This window comes from Bos grunniens, chromosome 3 (genome assembly GCF_055505025.1).
Source record: "Bos grunniens cultivar Pamir isolate PY7600 chromosome 3, Bosgru_T2T1.0, whole genome shotgun sequence".
NCBI classification, from domain to species: domain Eukaryota; kingdom Metazoa; phylum Chordata; class Mammalia; order Artiodactyla; family Bovidae; genus Bos; species Bos grunniens.
Genome location: NC_141167.1, coordinates 108,346,574 through 108,365,109, shown reverse-complemented (window position 1 = coordinate 108,365,109; position 18,536 = coordinate 108,346,574). Strand labels below are relative to the sequence as shown.

Here is an 18,536-nt window from a genome sequence, read left to right as displayed (position 1 = left end):
TAGTGTCAAAAGGTTGGTGACTACTGCTCTACAGGGCAGCAGTCCTTTGCACCAGACTTAGTCTTGCACTAGGGTCTCATAGGGGAGTGAAGTGTGGAAAGAAGGGACAAAAGAGGAGCTCTGAGGAGCCAGACAGGATATATGGATGAGTGAATACCTTTTGCTCTCATGAGCCACTTTCCCTAATATACATGTTGTGAAGCCTTTTGACCTGGGACTAAAAGGTCATTAAGGTCAGTGTGAAGGTCTGTAAGAGGGACTATGAGTTCTGTAAGAGGAGCTGAAAGGACTGTGGTGAAGGCCTGATCCTGAGGAAATGCCTTCTTAAATGAGTTGGTGATTAAATGAATACAAAAATATCTTAAACACCTGTGCATATGAATGCTGGTATGAGCTATTCTTTGCTTCCAGTGAGACCAGGAATGGGTATTAGTACAGCAGGAGGAAGGCAGGTTTGAGATGAGAATGTACTGATTTGGAGAGAAGACTGTGTCTCCGGCAGTCAGAGGCCCACCCAGGCAAATCTTGACATGCTGGAAGAAGGAGATTGTTTTTCCTTTCAGGATAAAGTTATTCTGTGGCACTTTCCCTGTCCTACCTTGGTCTCCTAAAGGGCAGAGAGTATCAGGTCCCTGGAATGTAAGCCTCAAGGTGGAAAGTAAGTTCTGGAGCAATTGGCCCTGAGGGTAATGTGCCAACTGGTCACAGTTCTGCACTAAAGTGTCTGAGTAAGGCCCACTGCGATCTCTCAGAGACTCTTTGGGAAGTGCTGACTTGGTGGCATGGACTGCAGAGTTCACTAAATGCTCACTTGCTCCCTCTCATATTCGAGTAGCTGGCAGTTAGCCAGGGCCTTGTGACCAGCGCTGGCAAAAAAGCAAAAACAGAAATCACACTATTTCTGGACAGAAGCAGGAAAACTCTTGGGTGATTCTCCTGTCTCCCCTCCTTGCTGGGGGGTTGGGAGCCTGTGAGGATGCTGAGTTCCATGGTGCAGCTACAAGGAGGTGGCACCTCCTCCATGTGTGATAGGACTTCTCTCTCACTCTCTTTTGGGACCTGGGGTGGGTGATATAAACACCCCTTGTTCTAAGACCCTGAGGTATTATAACTGTTTTTTACACAGCACAGTCTATCTGTCCTGACTACTACACTGCCTGTAAAGAACAGGAAGGAGAGCAGCCTTCATATTTGTATTAGGTGTCTACTGCTGTATAACCTGTCACGCCAAAACGTAGTGCCTTAATCACCACCCAATATGGTTTCAGAGTTTCCGTGGGTCAGGGCTTAGGGGTAGTTCAGCTGGGTCCTCTCTGGCTCAAAGTGTCCCCAACTAAAATCAAAGTTTTGGCTGGGGCTGCATCAGCCCTAGGGTCATCTGAGAAGGATCTGCTTCTAAGCTTACTTGTGCGATTAATGATGGGAGGCAGTTTCTGTGCTTGTTGAGTTGAGGGCCTCAGTTCCTCCCTGGCTGTGGGCCAGAGGCTCCCTCAGTGCCTTGCCATGTGGGCCCCTCCTTAGGGCAGCTGACAACATGATAGCTGGGTTCCTCAGAGTGAGAAAGAAAGAGAGTGAAGGAGAGAAAGAGTGTGTGTGCAAGGAAGAGGGACAGCACAGTCTTGTGTAACCTAGTATCATGCAGTGACATCCATCTGTGTCCATATTCTGTTCCTTGGAAGAAGATCACTAGGTGCAGCCCATATTCCAGGGAAGAGGTGTCAAAAGGGTGAGAACAGGAGGAAGGGGGGGTCTTTGGGAGATACTTTGGGAGCTCCTTCTACAATTTCACACTTATATGTACCTGAAAATGTGATTCAGACCATGATCTGACATAATTCACACACATCAATATCAGCCAAGCAAGGAAAATCTGGGTTAGCAAGTTTAAGTAACTTGTTCAAGATTAGGCACCACAAGAACCAGGATTAGATTCCAGAATTATTTCAAATTCATTGTACTTGCATTCCAAGAATCAGGAGAGTATATTGGTTGGATTTCATGAAAAAGATAAGTTATGTTGCTTTCTGTTTTCTTCTTAACTGAAAAATTACTCACAGTTTCCATCTCCATTGTCCTAGGCATCTGCAGCACAGTGGCCCATAGTTCTGGACCACATGGTTCTGAGGCTCAGGATTCTGCATTTGTTCCCATGTATGGGATACAAGGAGGTTCTGTGTTGTTTCATGTGATCAAGAAGCAAGAAGCTGACCCAGAGGAGGTCTTATGGAGCTTTGGTCCTCTGTCAAACTACAGAGTCCTGCTGCAAGTCCACCATTGGGCAGACAACCTAACCTGGGTCATCCTCCAGGACAAGTACCAGCAGAGGGTCCATGTGCCCAATGTGACATCCCTGAAAATTGAGAACCTGACCCAAGAGGACAGTGGGCAGTACCGGGCTCGAGCCAGGTTCACTGGAGGAAGAGAACTTACCCAGGTTTTCCACCTCACTGTCTATGGTAAGTGACACCTCCTCACCCCACCCTAAGGCTTCCCTCCTGCTTTTGTGCTAGGAGTTTCACACAGGCCCCATTTTTCAGGATCCCTTCAAGACACCAGTCTTCATATCCTATTTTCTCATTCAGAATTAGGATAAGTAGGTTTACCAGACATGAACAGATCTGAGATTCAAACCAGGGATAAAATCATTTCAGTGTTTTGGAAAAGGAGATAGAAAATTTGGGGGTAAGTGCATTTATCATCAGTTCAGTTCAGTTCAGTTCAGCCACTCAGTCATGTCTGACTCTTTGTGACCCTATGGACTGTAGTATGCGAGGCTTCATTGTCCATCACCAACTCCCAGAGGTTGCTCAGACTCATGACCAAAGAGTGGATGATGCCATCCAGCCATCTCATCCTCTGTCTTCCCCTTATCCTGCTACCTTCAGTCTTTCCCAGCATCAGAGACTATTCTGATGCTGGGAAGAGTCAGTTCTTTGTATCAGGTGGCCAAAGTATTGGAGCTTCACCTTCAGCATCAGTCCTTGAAATGAATATTCAGGACTGATTTCTTTTACAATTGACTGGTTTGATCTCCTTGCAGTCCAATGGACTCTCAAGAGTTTTCTCCAACACCATAGTTCAAAAACATAAATTCTTTGGTTCTCAGCTTTCTTTATAATCCAACTCTCACATCCATACATGACTACTGGAAAAACCATAGCTTTGACTAGATGGACCTTTGTAGGCAAAATAATGTCTCTGCTTTTTAATATGCTGTCTAGGTTGGTCATAGCTTTGCTTCCAAGGAGTAAGTGTCTTTTAATTTCATGGCAGTGATCACCATCTGCAGTGATTTTGGAGCCTTAGAAAATTAAGTCTGTTACTGTTTCCATTGTTTTCCCATATATTTGCCATGAAGTGATGGTATTGGATGCCATGATCTTAGTTTTTTGTTGTCGAGTTTTAAGCCAGCTTTTTCACTCTCCTCTTTCACTTTCATCAAGAGGCTCTTTAGTTCCCCTTTTCTTTCTCCCATAAGCTGGTGTCATCTGCATATCTGAGGTTATTGATATTTTTCCTGGCAATCTTGTTTCCAGCTTGTGCTTCATCCAGCCCAGCATTTCTACTCTGTGTAGAAGTTAAATAAGCAGGGTGACAACATATAGCCTTGATATACTCCTTTCCCTATTTGGAACCAGTCTGTTGTTCCATGTCCAGTTCTGACTGTTGCTTCTTGACCTGCATGCAGATTTCTCACGAGGCAGGTAAGGTGGTCTGGTATTCCCATCTTTTTCAGAATTTACCAGTTTTTTTTTTTTGATCCACATAGTCAAAGGCCTTAGCATAGTCAGTAAAGCAGATGTAATAGTTTTTATGGAACTCTCTTGCTTTTTCTATTATCAACAGATGTTGATGATTTGATCTCTGGTCCCTTTTCCTTTTCTAAATCCAGCTTGAACAGCTGGAAATTCTCAGTTCAGGTACTGGTTTTTTGTTTTGTTTTTTTTTTGTTTTGTTTTGTTTTGTTTTTGCTTTTAAAAAATTTTTTATTATTATTATCTTTTTTTACTTTACAAGATTGTATTGGTTTTGCCTCAAAGTTCTCCAAAATAGGCTTCAACAGTACCTGAACTCTGGGGGCTGGTGCACTGGGATGACCCAGAGTTCAGGTACTGTTGAAGCCAACTCTTAGCAACCCCATGGACTGCAGCCTACCAGACTCCTCCATCCATGGGATTTTCCAGGCAAGAGTACTGGAGTGGGTGCCATTGCCTTCTCCAATCAGGGACTACTCTGTGAAAACCCTCGGGTCCACCTCAAGACTGTGCAGATGCTGAATCCCACAATCTTCTTACCTAAGGAGGCAGGAACCCCTGATCATAACTGCAAAGCTGTCATAGATGAAATTTACTTGGGCTGGCCAAACCTGATGGATGTTCCCCTCCAAAACCCAGAACTGGAACTGTTCACTGATGGAAGCACTTTCGTCAGGGCAGACAACACAAGGCAGGCTACACAATAACAACAACAGACAAGATAGTAAATTCTGAGGCCTTCCACAAGGGTTGGCAGCACAATGGGCTGAGCTGTGGGCACTTATCCAGGCACTAAGGCACACTGAAGGAAAGCGAGTCAATATCTACACTGACTCAAGGTACGTCTTTGCTGCTTTACATGTTCATGGAGTCCTTGATAAAGAAAGGGGACTACTGATAGCAGGGGGAAAGGAGATCAAAAACAAAGAAGAAATCCTTCAGCTGTTAGAGGCAGTCTGAAAGCCTTCCCAAGTGGCAGTCATCCATTGCAAAGGCCATCAAAGAGGAACTGATCCAGTTAGCAAAGGGAATTGATTGGCTGACCATAGCCAAGAAGGCAGCAACCCAACCAAGTCCCACGATAGGCCCTAAGTCAATTTCTAAGGTACTCTTGGCACCAAAATTGCCTCCATCCCTGAGATATACCAAGGAAGAAGATCTATGGGCTTTCGATGAGGGAGGAATAAAAGAAAAAGAGGGTTGGTGGAGGCTTCCAAACCAAAGGTTCTCTGTCTCCAGCAATATAGCAGTCCAGCTGGTGAAACAGCACCATGAGACAACTCACTTAAAGAAAACTGTGCTGGAAAGTTTACTGAGGTGCTACTATTTCGTTCCTAAGCTCCCGACCTTGTGTCCCCAGATCAGTGCTAGGTATGTGACTTGTACGCAAAACCATGCCAGCCAAGGACCAAGACCCAGCCCAGGGGTTCAGACAATTGGGACACTGCCTTTTGAAGATTTAGAAATTGAATTCACTGAAGTCAAGCCCTGCAAGTGTTCTTTTTTTGAATTAATTTATTTTAATTGGAGGCTAATTATTTTACAATATTGTATTGGTTTTGCCATACACCAACATGAATCCATCATGGGTGTACACGTGTTCCCCATCCTGAAACCCCCTCACACCTCCCTCCCCATACCATCCCTCTGGGTCATCCCAGGGCACCAGCCCCAAGCATCCTGTATCCTGCATCGAACCTGAACTGGCGATTCATTTCTTATATGATATTATACAGGTTTCAATGCCATTCTCCTAAATCATCCCATCCTCTCCCACAGAGTCCAAAGGACTGTTCCAAAAATCTGTGTTTCTTTTGCTGTCTTGCATACAGGGTTATCGTTAACATTTTTCTAAATTCCATATATATGCGTTAGTATACTGTATTGGTGTTTTTCTTTCTGGCTTACTTCACTCTGTATAATAGGTTCCAGTTTCATCCACCTCATTAGAACTGATTCAGATGTATTCTTTTCAAAGGCTGAGTAATACCCCATTGTGTATATGTACCACTGCTTTCTTATCCATTCATCTTCTGATGGACATCTAGTTGCTTCCATGTCCTGGCTATTATAAACAATGCTGCAATGAACATTGGGGTACACGTGTCTCTTTCAATTCTGGTTTCCACAGTGTGTATGCCCAGCAGTGGGATTTCTGGGTCATAAAGCAGTTCTATTTCCAGTTTTTTAAGGAATCTCCACACTGTTCTCCATAGTGGCTGTACTAGGTTGCATTCCCACCAACAGTGTAAGAGGGTTCCCTTTTCTCCACTCCCTCTCCAGCATTTATTGCTTGTATACTCTTGGATAGCAGCCACTCTGACTGGTGTGAAATGGTACCTCATTATGGTTTTGATTTGCATTTCTCTGATAATGAGTAGAGTGCCTGATGAACTATGGACTAAGGTTCATGACACTGTACAGGAGACAGAGATCAAGACCATCCCTATGGAAAAGAAATGCAAGAAAGCAAAATGGCTGTCTGGGGAGGCATTACAAATAGCTGTGAAAACAAGAGAAGCGAAAAGCAAAGGAGAAAAGGAAAGATATAAGCATCTGAATGCAGAGTTCCAAAGAATAGCAAGAAGAGATAAGAAAGCCTTCCTCAGCAATCAACGCAAAGACATAGAGGAAAACAACAGAATGGGAAAAACTAGAGATCTCATCAAGAAAAATAGAGATACCAAGGGAACATTTCATGCAAAGATGGGCTCGATAAAGGACAGAAATGGTATGGACCTAACAGAAGCAGAAGATATTAAGAAGAGGTGGCAAGAATACAAAGAAGAACTATACAAAAAAGATCTTCACTACCCAGATAATCACGATGGTGTGATCACTCATCTAGAACCAGACATCCTGGAATGTGAAGTCAAGTGGGCCTTAGAAAGCATCACTACGAACAAAGCTAGTGGAGGTGATGGAATTCCAGTAGAGCTATTTCAAATCCTGAAAGATGATGCTGTGAAAGTGCTGCACTCAATATCCCAGCAAATTTAGACAATTCAGCAGTGGCCAGAGGACTGGAAAAGGTCAGTTTTCATTCCAATCCCAAAGAAAGGCAATGCCAAAGAATGTTCAAACTACCGCACAATCGCACTCATCTCACACGCTAGTAAAGTAATGCTCAAAATTCTCCAAGCCAGGCTTCAGCAATATGTGAACCATGAACTTCCTGATGTTCAAGCTGGTTTTAGAAAAGAAAGAGGAACCAGAGACCAAATTGCCAACATCTGCTGGATCATGGAAAAAGCCTGAGAGTTTCAGAAAAGCATCTATTTCTGCTTTATTGACTATACCAAAGCCTTTGATTGTGTGGATCACAATAAACTGTGGAAATTCTGAAAGAGATAGGAATACCAGACCACCTGATCTGCCTCTTGAGAAATTTGTATGCAGGTCACGAAGCAACAGTTAGAACTGGACATGGAACAACAGACTGGTTTCAAATAGGAAAAGGAGTATGTCAAGGCTATATATTGCCACCCTGTTTATTTAACTTATATGCAGAGTACATCATGAGAAACGCTGGACTGGAAGAAACACAATCTGGAATCAAGATTGCTGGGAGAAATATCAATAACCTTAGATATGCAGATGATACCACCTTTATGGCAGAAAGTGAAGAGGAACTCAAAAGCCTCTTGATGAAAGTGAAAGAGGAGGGTGAAAAAGTTGGCTTAAAGCTCAACGTTCAGAAAACAAAGATCATGGCATCCGGTCCCATCACTTCATGGAAATAGATGGGGAAACAGTGGAAACAGTGTCAGACTTTATTTTGGGGGGCTCCAGAATCACTGCAGATGGTGACTGCAGCCATGAAATTCAAAGATGCTTACTCCTTGGAAGGAAAGTTATGACCAACCTAGATAGCATATTCAAAAGCAGAGACATTACTTTGCCAACAAAGGTTCGTCTAGTCAAGGCTATGGCTTTTCCAGTGGTGATGTATGGATGTGAGAGTTGGACTGTGAAGAAGGCTGAGTGCCGAAGAATTGATGCTTTTGAATTGTGGTTTGGAGAAGACTCTTGAGAGTCCCTTGGACTGCAAGGAGATCCAACCAGTCCATTCTGAAGGAGATAAGCCCTGGGATTTCTTTGGAAGGAATGATGCTAAAGCTGAAACTCCAGTACTTGGGCCACCTCATACGAAGAGTTGACTCATTGGAAAAGACTCTGATGCTGGGAGGGATTGGGGCAGGAGGAGAAGGGGATGACAGAGGATGAGATGGCTGGATGGCATCACTGACTCGATGGAAGTGAGTCTGAGTGAACTCCGGGAGTTGGTGATGGACAGGGAGGCCTTGCGTACTGATTCATGGGGTCGCAAAGAGTCGGACACGACTGAGCGACTGAACTGAACTGAACTGATAATGAGTGATGTTGAGCATTTTTTCATGTGTTTGTTAGCCATTTGTATGTCTTCTTTGGAGAAATGTCTGTTTAGTTCTTTGGCCCATTTTTTGATTGGGTCATTTATTTTTCTGGAATTGAGCTACAGGAGTTGCTTGTATATTTTTGAGATTAGTTATTTGTCAGTTGCTTCATTTATTATTATTTTATCCCATTCTGAAGGCTCTCTTTTTACCTTGCTTATAGTTTCCTTTGTTGTGCAGAAGCTTTTAATTTTAATTAGGTCCCATTTGTTTATTTTTGCTTTTATTTCCAATATTTTGGGAGGTGGGTCATAGAGGATCCTGCTGTGATTTATGTTGGATAATGTTTTGCCTATGTTCTCCTCTAGGAGTTTTATAGATACTTGTGGTAGTGTGCACCTACTCGGGATGTGCTGAGGCCTATCTCAGACAAGCTAAATAGGCACACGAGTTGGCCAAAGCCCTACTAAGAGAGATAATCCCGAGGTATGGGCTACCTCTCTCCATAGGGTATGACAACGGGCCAGCCTTTGTGTCTGAGATAATCCAGACTTTGTCCAAGACTGAGAATCAAATGGAAGCTCCACACTGCTAACAGGCCACAAAGCTCAGGGAAAGTTGAGCACATGAATGAGACCCTCAAGCCTACGTTAGCTAAGCTCTGTCAGGAGACCCAGTTTCCTTGGGTTGACATGGTACCCCAGCCTTGCTCTGAGCCCAGAGCACCTTGAGGTCCTCAGGCTATTCTCCCTTTGAGGTCTTATACAGGAGACCACCCCCAGTGATAGGGAAGCTCAAGGGACTCCCAAAAACTAGCTGACCTGAAGACATCCTGACACCTCAGGCCCTGGGAAGAGCCTTCCGCCATATCACTCGAGAAACCTTAGAAAGGCCTCCCATTCCTCTGGGCAATTGGGTTCATTCCTATAAGCCCAGAGATGAGGTATGGGTTAAAGATTGGAAATAGGAACCACTTCAGGCAGTCTGGACAGGCCCTCAAACAGTCGTCCTGGTGACCCCTACTGCTGTTCAGTTACAAGTTTCACTCCAGTTACAGGATTTCACTTCAGTTACAGGATTCACCATACCTGGGTATAGATAGCAGTGCCTCTAGAAGGGCGAGAGAACTGGACTACTGAGGCTCATCCGAACCAGCCACTTCCTTCATAGACACCCAAATCCTGCCCAAATCCTGCCCAAGATCTTCAACCCTGCTCTAGTCACTCCAGGGCTGGCTGGTCCATCCACACATGGTGGAAACTTGAAGGATTTGATGAGGGACATCTGAGAGTCAGAGTTATGATGACCCCTTGCCAGGTAGGGACTGGTTGCACCACTGACGTTAGTGCTTTCTGTGGGTCAAACATGAGGGATTGCTTTGGCTACAATCTATTCCCAAAGTAACAGGATTATTAAGTGGAATCAAATGTTTTGTATAATAGCAGTTTATATCCTGCTGAGCTATAGTGTATTAGAAAGTAAAACAGATCCCACATGTACTCCATGTATTCACATGACTAGATCAGGTCAGGGGGTCACTTGGGCCTTCCTTCACCATACTCACTTCCCCTGCCAAGGAGAGGCCCAAGAAACCTATGTTCATAACAAGGCAACCTATTCTATTTGTCAACAAGAAGGCCAATATATTTGTTTTGACACCCAGATCATCATCTAATGAAGATTGGTTAGAGGTTCAGCACCAAGAAGGAGGGCTTCTGATTAACCAGACACAAATTACAAATTTAGAACTTCTGGTGTCGGTACCCTTTGATGTGTGTGCTGCTATTAACAGAAACCCCTGGAATACTATAAAATGTGGGGCTTATCATGGGAACAAGAATACAATGACAAATATATATGTGAATTAGCACCCACCCACTCCTCTTGCTATGGTGATTGCTGGGCTTACTGCCCTCACTGGAGCTGTGTCACATGGAAGACCTGGAAAGATAAAAGAAGATAACTCTCCTTCAAAAGGGAACTGTTGGCCCCAGTTGTGAACTAGGGATGGATAATCCTGACAGTTTCACTATCTTCAATCCCGTGGACTCAAAATGAAAAAAATGGTCTCAAAATCGGTATTTATATCAATGGGAGAGGTGCTGACCCAAGAACTGTGTTGGATTTCTGGAGTATTTCTGTTCCATTCCTGGAATCTACACACAAGCTCTTCCATTCTTTTAATGAAGAGATAAAAAGTGGTCCCCCTCCTGTTTCAGTCAAAACTAAAAACCTGTTCTTAGCTCTAGCAGAGACCATAGCCCAGACATTAATGGTTATTTCTTGCTCTGTGGGGTAACTAAGATGGGAGACAAATGGCCCTGGGAAGCTAAAGAATCAAATCCCCAGAGACCCTTCAACAGCTCAGGGGAATTCAAGAAAACCAGGGTCAGAATTTGGCATTTGAAGACTTCCATAATTGGCAAGAACTGTCTGGCGCTGTGGGTCCAATATTCAATGTTCTGGTAGGAAGCCTCACTTGTCTTGGCCAAAGATATTATAATGCAACTACTCACATCTCTGATTGGTGGGGAAACACAAACTATGCAGAGCTTAATCCTCACCCTCTAGCAAGCTTCCCAAATTTAAAGACCAAATGGGATGACTTGTCCAGTGAAGGCCATTTTCCTGCTCCAGAAGGATTACTATATTGGATTTGTGGGGCTAATGCATATTCAATTTTGCCAGCCAACTGGTCAGGAGGCATGCTTATTGGGGACTATCCATCTCTCCTTTTTCCTGCTTCCCCTAGCCCAAGGTGAATCACTGGGAGTCCCAGTTTATAAGGACAGAGGCCTCATCAAAAAGCGCAGATCTCTACAGATTGGAAATTGGAAAGATGACAAATGGCCTCCTGAATGCATAATCCTATACTATGTGCCAGCCAATTGGGCAGAAGATGGGTCCTGGGGCTACCGAACCCCAATTTACATGCATAACAGAATTATTTGGCTCCAGGCAGCGGTTGAGATCTTTACTAATGAAATGGTCAAGTTTCATAACTTATTGGCAGAACAACAAACCAAGATACATAATGTTATCTATCAGAACCACCTGGTCTAGATTACTTACTGGCTACAGCGTCAGGGTGGGCAGGGGAGGCATCAGTGGGAAGTTCAATCTTAGCAACTGTTGTCTACAGATAGATGATAAAGGCAAGGTCATAGAAGAAATAACCAGGAAAATGACTAAAATAGCTCATGTTCCAGTCCAGATTTGGAAGGGATGGAATCCTGGAGAGCTACTTGAGGGATGGTTTTCTTATCTAGGATGATTCAAAACTCTAGTATGAATAGTCCTACTCTTCCCTGGGACCTGTCTCCTCTTATCGTGCCTTTTGCCATTAATCAATCATGAGGACAGTTTCCAGCCTAGCAGAAGCTGCCGCAGACGGAGAGCACCACACACCTCCTAGCCCTGAGAGGTTATCAGCTCCCGGGCCAAGAAAATCAAGAAGTTTATGCCTTATACGATTTAAGGGGCTTCCAGAGGGGAGACTGAAGAGGAAAATTTAAAACTTACACTCAGAAATAACTGCATGCTAGTTCTACTTCTGTAAAATATGCTTGCTGCACCAAGATAGGAACAAGACAACCTAGCAATCGACTATTACCATAAGATGTTCTGATAAGTATGGAATGTTCTGTTTCTGCTTCTATGAGTTTCTGTTTGGCAATTCCCTGCACATAACCCATAGCAACTCCCGTGCTGTGTAACTGCCCATATCCCATAGCAACCAGGTAACCAATCAACCAGTGCCAAGTGTAATTGTGTGTACTGAACCTATAAGAGTAAAGCTCACCCTGAGTTTGGGCTCCCAGAACTTCAGAGTGTTAGCTCATCTGGGACAGCTGGCTTAATAAACCTGAGTTCTCCAAGCCTCCAAGTGTGGTGCTTAGTATCAACAGTTGGATTTTTGCAACATGGCCACTGCTGAGTTTTCCAAATTTGCTGGCATATTGAGTGCAGCACTTTAACAGTATCATCTTTTAGGATTTGAAATAGCTCAGCTGGAATTCCATCACCTCCACTAGCTTTGTTTGTAGTGATGCTTCCTAAGGCCCACTTGTCTTCATACTCCAGGATGTCTGGCTCTAGGATGCCATCTAGGTGAGCACCATCATGGTTATCTGGGTCATTAAGATCTTTTTTGTATAATTCTTCTGTGTATTCTTGCCACCTCAGTTAATATCTTCTCCTTCTGTTAAGTCCATACAGTGTCTGTCCTTTATTGTGCCCATCTTTACATGATAAGTTCCCTTGGTATCTCTAATTTTCTTGAAGAGATCTCTAGTCTTCCCCATTCTATTGTTTCCCTCTATTTCTTTGCATTGATCACTAAGGAAAGCTTTCTTATCTCTCCTTGCTGTTCTTTGGAACTCTTCATTCAGATGGATATATCTTTCTTTTCCTCCTTTGCCTTTCACTTCTCTTCTTTTCTCAGCTATTTTTAAGGCCTCCTCAGATAACCACTTTGCCTTTTTGCATTTCTTATTGGGGATGATTATAAGCACCACCTCCAGTACAACGTTATGAACCTCCATCCATAGTTATTCATTAGTATTTGTCATAATAATTATTATTCTTTATAGGACTCAGTTTATTTGATTTGAGTATTAATTTTCTATTGCTTCTACCACAAATTAGTGTAAAGTTAGTGGCTTAAAACACAAAAGTATTATTTTATCTTTCTGGAGATCAGAAGCCAGATAGGGGTCTCACTGGGCTAAATCAAGTCGATTTAAAAAACAATAGTCGCAATCTAGAAATTGAGAATTATGTTTTATTCAGTGGACATTTTTAGGACTTCAAGCCTGAGAGACAGCATCTCAAGTAACCCTGAGAGAACTACTCTGAGGAGGCAGGAGGAGGAGTCAGGTCATGTAGAAGTTTGCAACAAGGGGCATGTAGTCTGAACATCAGAAGATAATTGTTAATTAAAGAAAAACAAATATTTCAAGGAATTTAGCACTTTTCTATGTGTCGGTTCACTTCAGTCGCTCAGTCGTGTCCGACTCTTTGCGACCCCAAGAATCGCAGCACGCCAGGCCTCCCTGTCCATCACCAACTCCCGGAGTTCACCCAGACTCATGTCCATCGAGTCAGTGATGCCATCCGGCCATCTCATCCTTTGTCATTCCCTTCTCTCCTGCCCCCAATCCCTCCCAGCATCAGAGTCTTTTCCAATGAGTCAAAGCTTCACATGAGGTGGCCAAAGTACTGGAGTTTCAGCTTTAGCATCAGTCCTTCCAAAGAAATCCCAGGGTTGATCTCCTTCAGAATGGACTAGTTGGATCTCCTTGCAGTCCAAGGGACTCTCAAGAGTCTTCTCCAACACCACAGTTCAAAAGCATCAATTCTTCGGTGCTCAGACTCTTCACAGTCCAACTCTCACATCCATACATGACCACTGGAAAAACCATAGCCTTGACTAGATGGACCTTTGTTGGCAAAGTAATGTCTCTGCTTTTCAATATGCTACCTAGCTTGGTCATAATTTTCCTTCCAAGGAGTAAGCATCTTTTAATTTCATGGCTACAGTCACCATCTGCAGTGATTCTGGAGCCCCCCAAAGTAAAGTCTGACACTGTTTCGACTGTTTCCCCATCTATTTCCATGAAGTGATGGGACCAGATGCCATGATCTTCATTTTCTGAATGTTGAGCTTTAAGCCAACTTTTTCACCCTCCTCTTTCACTTTCATCAAGAGGCTTTTTAGTTCCTCTTCACTTTCTGCCATAAGGGTGGTGTCATCTGCATATCTAAGGTTATTGATATTTCTCCCGGCAATCTTAATTCCAGCTTGTGTTTCTTCCAGCCCAGCATTTCTCATGATGTACTCTGCATAGAAGTTAAATAAGCAGGGTGACAATATACAGCCTTGACATACTCCTTCTCCTATTTGGAACCAGTCTGTTGTTCCATGTCCAGTTCTAACTGTTGCTTCGTGACCTGCATACAAATTTCTCAAGAGGCAGATCAGGTGGTCTGGTACTCCTATCTCTTTCAGAAATTTCCACAGTTTATTGTGATCCACACAATCAAAGGCTTTGGTATAGTCAATAAAGCAGAAATAGATGCTTTTCTGGAACTCTCAGGCTTTTTCCATGATCCAGCAGATGTTGGCAATTTGATCTCTGGTTCCTCTGCCTTTTCTCAAACCAGCTTGAACATCAGGAAGTTCACGGTTCACATATTGCTGAAGCCTGGCTTGGAGAATTTTGAGCATTACTTTACTAGCGTGTGAGATGAGTGCGATTGTGCGGTAGTTTGAGCATTCTTTGGCATTGCCTTTCTTTGGGATTGGAATGAAAACTGACCTTTTCCAGTCCTGTGGCCACTGCTGAGTCTTCCAAATTTGCTGGGATATTGAGTGCAGCACTTTCACAGCATCATCTTTCAGAATTTGAAATAGTTCAACTGGAATTCCATCACCTCCACTAGCTTTGTTCGTAGTGATGCTCTCTAAGGCCCACTTGACTTCACATTCCAAGATGTCTGGCTCTAGGTCAGTGATCACACCATCGTGATTATCTGGGTCATGAAGATCTTTCTTGTACAGTTCTTCTGTGTATTCTTGCCATCTCTTCTTAATATCTTCTGCTTCTGTTAGGTCCATACCATTTCTGTCCTTTATCGAGCCCATCTTTGCCTGAAATGTTCCATTGGTATCTCTAATTTTCTTCTATGTGTGGGAAGGTGCAAAAGTCTGGGCTTACTGAAATCACTCCTTTCATATTCATCTCAGCTCTCTGGGGCTTTTTCTCACACCTCCTGCCCCCACCACCCCAACTCCTCAGAGATCACCATAGGAAATGACTGATGGCTGCAAGATAACAGGCACTGTTCTTCCTGGGTCCCTTCTGAGCTCAGAAATTCACATTTAGGGGCTGGAATCGCTGATGGCTGTGACATCCTTGTTTATTGACATGGCAGGAAATGCTCCATTTCTCAGTGCTGTCGGGGCTGTGTGCCTTCCTGGAGGTTCCAGAGGAACAAACATTTTCTTTCACCTTGTACCTTTTAGTGGCTGCCTGCATTCTTTGGCTCATGGTCACACTTGTCCATCTTCAGAGCCAGCAATGGAGGGACAATTCCTTCTCACATTGATCTCTCTGACCTCCTCCTCTTCTTCCTCCTTCTTGTAAGGACCCTTGTAATTACCTTGGTTCCAACCAGATATTCCAGAATAATCTCCCCATATGAAGGTCAGTTAATAAATATCCTTAATTCATCTGTTACTTTCATTTCCCTTTGCCAAATAAGCTAACACATTCAGAGGTTCTGGATTTGGGGCCCTATTCATCTACCACAATTTGGAAATCCACATGTAGGCAGTCCTCCCTGTCCTCTCTCTTCTCACCAGTCAGAGGTATCAATTCAGTTCAGTCACTCAGTCGTGTCTGACTTTCCCACCCCCTGCACTGCAGCATACCAGGTTTCCCTGTCCATCCCCAACTCCCGGAGCTTGCTCAAACTCTGGTATGGAAAGGCCAGAGATACAATTGCTCACAAAGACCCCTCAAATCTAGCTCTCAAATGCTCAATAGATATAGGGGGAAATTTACACAGTGATACATCTTAAGAGCCTCATTTAATCAACTCTTTTTTCCCTAAAGTTTCTGTTGCATAGGGAAATATCTGCTATGACAGTGACTTTGACAGCTTTAGTTTCCCATGTGATATCTATGACAAACTTGTCAGTGACTTCTCTGCCTGTGTGGACCTCAAGTTTAGTGGCATGTTCTGATCACACTTGGGTTGTAGTTGCTGGTCACTACCACTGTATTTCTCAGAAATGTCTCTACTTTTGGCATCTCAGCACAGGCCATATGTCAATGCTCCATAAGGGCTGTGCAGTCCCAGGCATCATCTGAACAGGAGAAGCAGGGCAATGGTCTTGGACAGGTCAACTCCTTCCTTCCCTGACTTCTTTCCCTGGAAAGAAGGAAACATCCCAATTTCTTATATACAATGAATCCTGGAAGGTGAGGTCCAGCATATAGCTTTTCTTTTTAATGGAAGAATTTTAAGGCTTGCTAATCTACTGAGATCACATAGGGCTTACCTCAATTGTTTCCTTTCTTGTCATTCCTGCATATTTGGGATTTGGGGAAAATGGTGTTTCTTCTGGAAAATGCATTTACCATCCTGAGAGGGAGGTTGCCTGAGCTTCAGTGAGACAATGGATGAGAGAATGTGAACTGCCATGTTCTCCACACATGTGATGCTCCATTCTTTTGTCTCACCTGTCCCAGAGCCCGTGATCCTTCCTGAGATCCTGGTCAAGTCATCATCCATCACACCAAGCTGGTGCAATGTCACCCTGGAGTGCAAGACCCCAGGAAACAGAGAAGACCTGAATGTGACCTGGGAGAGCGAGGGCCTTCCCAGGGAGCTGGTGTGGAGTGAGACACCAGAACTAGCCCCCAACACCTGGCAACTGACTATGAACTTGCCTCTGAGTCAGCCCAATGCCAGCCTCACCTGTGTGGTCAGCAACTATGTGGACAAGAAAACTGTCTCTGTAGACTTCGAGCAAGTCTGTTCCCATGGTGAGTGCAACCTGCCAGAGGGGAGGGACACTCCTGGAGTTCAAGTGTACTGGGGTGAGAGCTCTGGGCTTTTCTCCCCACTCTGTTATTAGCACCACCTTCCATCAGGGTCACCCGATACAGGAGCCTGCGAAGCACAGCCAATTTGCTTCTGCTTTTGAATTTCTCTCACATCCATGCTCTCCTCTCCACCTCTTGCCATTGCTGGTCCAGACAGTAGCCTTCCAGTACCTCTCCCCACACTCATTCATCATTCATTGTGTGTCTATTGTGGTCTTTAGAAAAAGTGAATTGGATTGTGTCAACTGTGTCATCTGAGGGATTTGACCTCCAGTGTCTCCCTGTATGATCCAGGGCTCAAATCCTTTTCTGCCCATGTCTCTCTCCTCATGTATTCCACACTGGATTGCTTAACTAGAGACCCTGAATGAGTCTTGTTATTACAAGCTTCTGACCCTCTGGAAATGCCGTTTCCTCTACCATCAGTCTTCCAAAGTCAGGAACCCTTCACTTTCTTATTTACTCCTGTTGAAGGATGTCTCTCAGTTAAGGCCAGCTTCATGGCGGAGTGATCAATATGGTTACACAGGGTCCTGTGCTTGGTTATGGTTCTGCTCTTAATAATGTTCGAGAAAAGGAACCTCCATCTCATTTGGTTCGAGGCCTTGCAGGTGCTGTAACCTTCCAGCATAGACATTATGTTTTTAAAGGTTGGTCTAAGGCCACCCCACACTGAGTTAAGAATTCTGTTTATGGACTTGTCTCCTGTGTAACTTAGAACACCTTGAGGGCAGAGGCCATGTCTTGTTTTCTTTGAATTCTTGACCCAAGCAAAGATTCTGGCAATGTTTGCTCACATTCACTGTTTCATTGAATCGGGAATGAATATATGTAGTTTGTCCTTCTAACCCATCCTCCACAAGGGATACCTGACCTGCTGGAGGGATCTGATATGTCAGCATCACTTAAACCCCTATTACCCTCCCCTCAGCCTCATCATGGACTCTCAGATAAAATAAATATTCAGCAAGACCCTTGGGAAAGAGATTCTCTCTCCCTCTTATCCTCTTCATCTGGCTCCTTCCTGCTCTGTCCCTCTCCAGCTTGCAGTGTGGGGTGATGGCAACCCCCAGGGTTGATGATCTGACAATAACATTCCCTGAAATGGTGCTCCTCCTTTTGAAATTCTGTGCCCACCTTGAATATCTGGGGAACTCCTACTCCTCCCTCAAGACTCAGTTTATGCATCACCTCCTCTGGAAGGCCCACCCTGAAGGCATGTGTACAGGTGGTATTTTCTCAGTTCAGTTATGAATGAACCTACTGCACTCTTACCACTTCAACTTCTCCATGTGTTCTTTCTATCTCCCTATAGCAATGGATATTTAAATTTTTGTCTTCCCTTAGCCATTCTCCATTCTCTTTGTGTGAGGGAAACAGGTTCACACAGACAGATGATTTCTGGCCCCCTAGGAGTGGTCCTATGGATCACCGTGCTTCTGCTATACTTCCGGGGAACTGGACTGTGCGTTTGGAAAATGTATAAGAGGGAAAGGAACATGGATACTGGAAGAAGCAAGTTGCACTTCTTTTTCCTCCTCAGATAACTCCTTTCTTCCACTGAAACCCTTTCTTCTTCACTTTGCTGCTCAGAGATTTCCCCCTGCAAAAGGGCTGGTGGGTGTGATAATGGCATTGGGGTCATAACCATGGAACTGGGCACAGGTTTTTGAGACTGAGATTCAATCTCCACTCTGTGTATGTGTGTGACTCAGGAGAAGCACTGCAGGAGGACCAGAGGAACCATGATGGCAATGGGACAGAGCCGAGTTAAGAAGAGTATCAAGAAG

At 44.1% G+C, this 18,536-nt stretch overlaps 1 protein-coding gene across 1 annotated transcript in view; it reads left to right on the top strand.

Annotated features, from left to right (window-relative positions):
• The window catches only part of LOC147376727 (T-lymphocyte surface antigen Ly-9-like), a 105,064-nt gene extending 87,806 nt beyond the window's left edge, over positions 1–17,258 (top strand). The window contains exons 4-6 of the mRNA XM_086394076.1: positions 2,079–2,456; positions 16,390–16,686; positions 17,221–17,258. Coding sequence (XP_086250202.1) covers positions 2,079–2,456; positions 16,390–16,686; positions 17,221–17,258 — 713 coding nt within the window. The remainder of the gene's footprint in view (positions 1–2,078; positions 2,457–16,389; positions 16,687–17,220) is intronic.
• Positions 17,259–18,536: the final 1,278 nt, after the last annotated feature.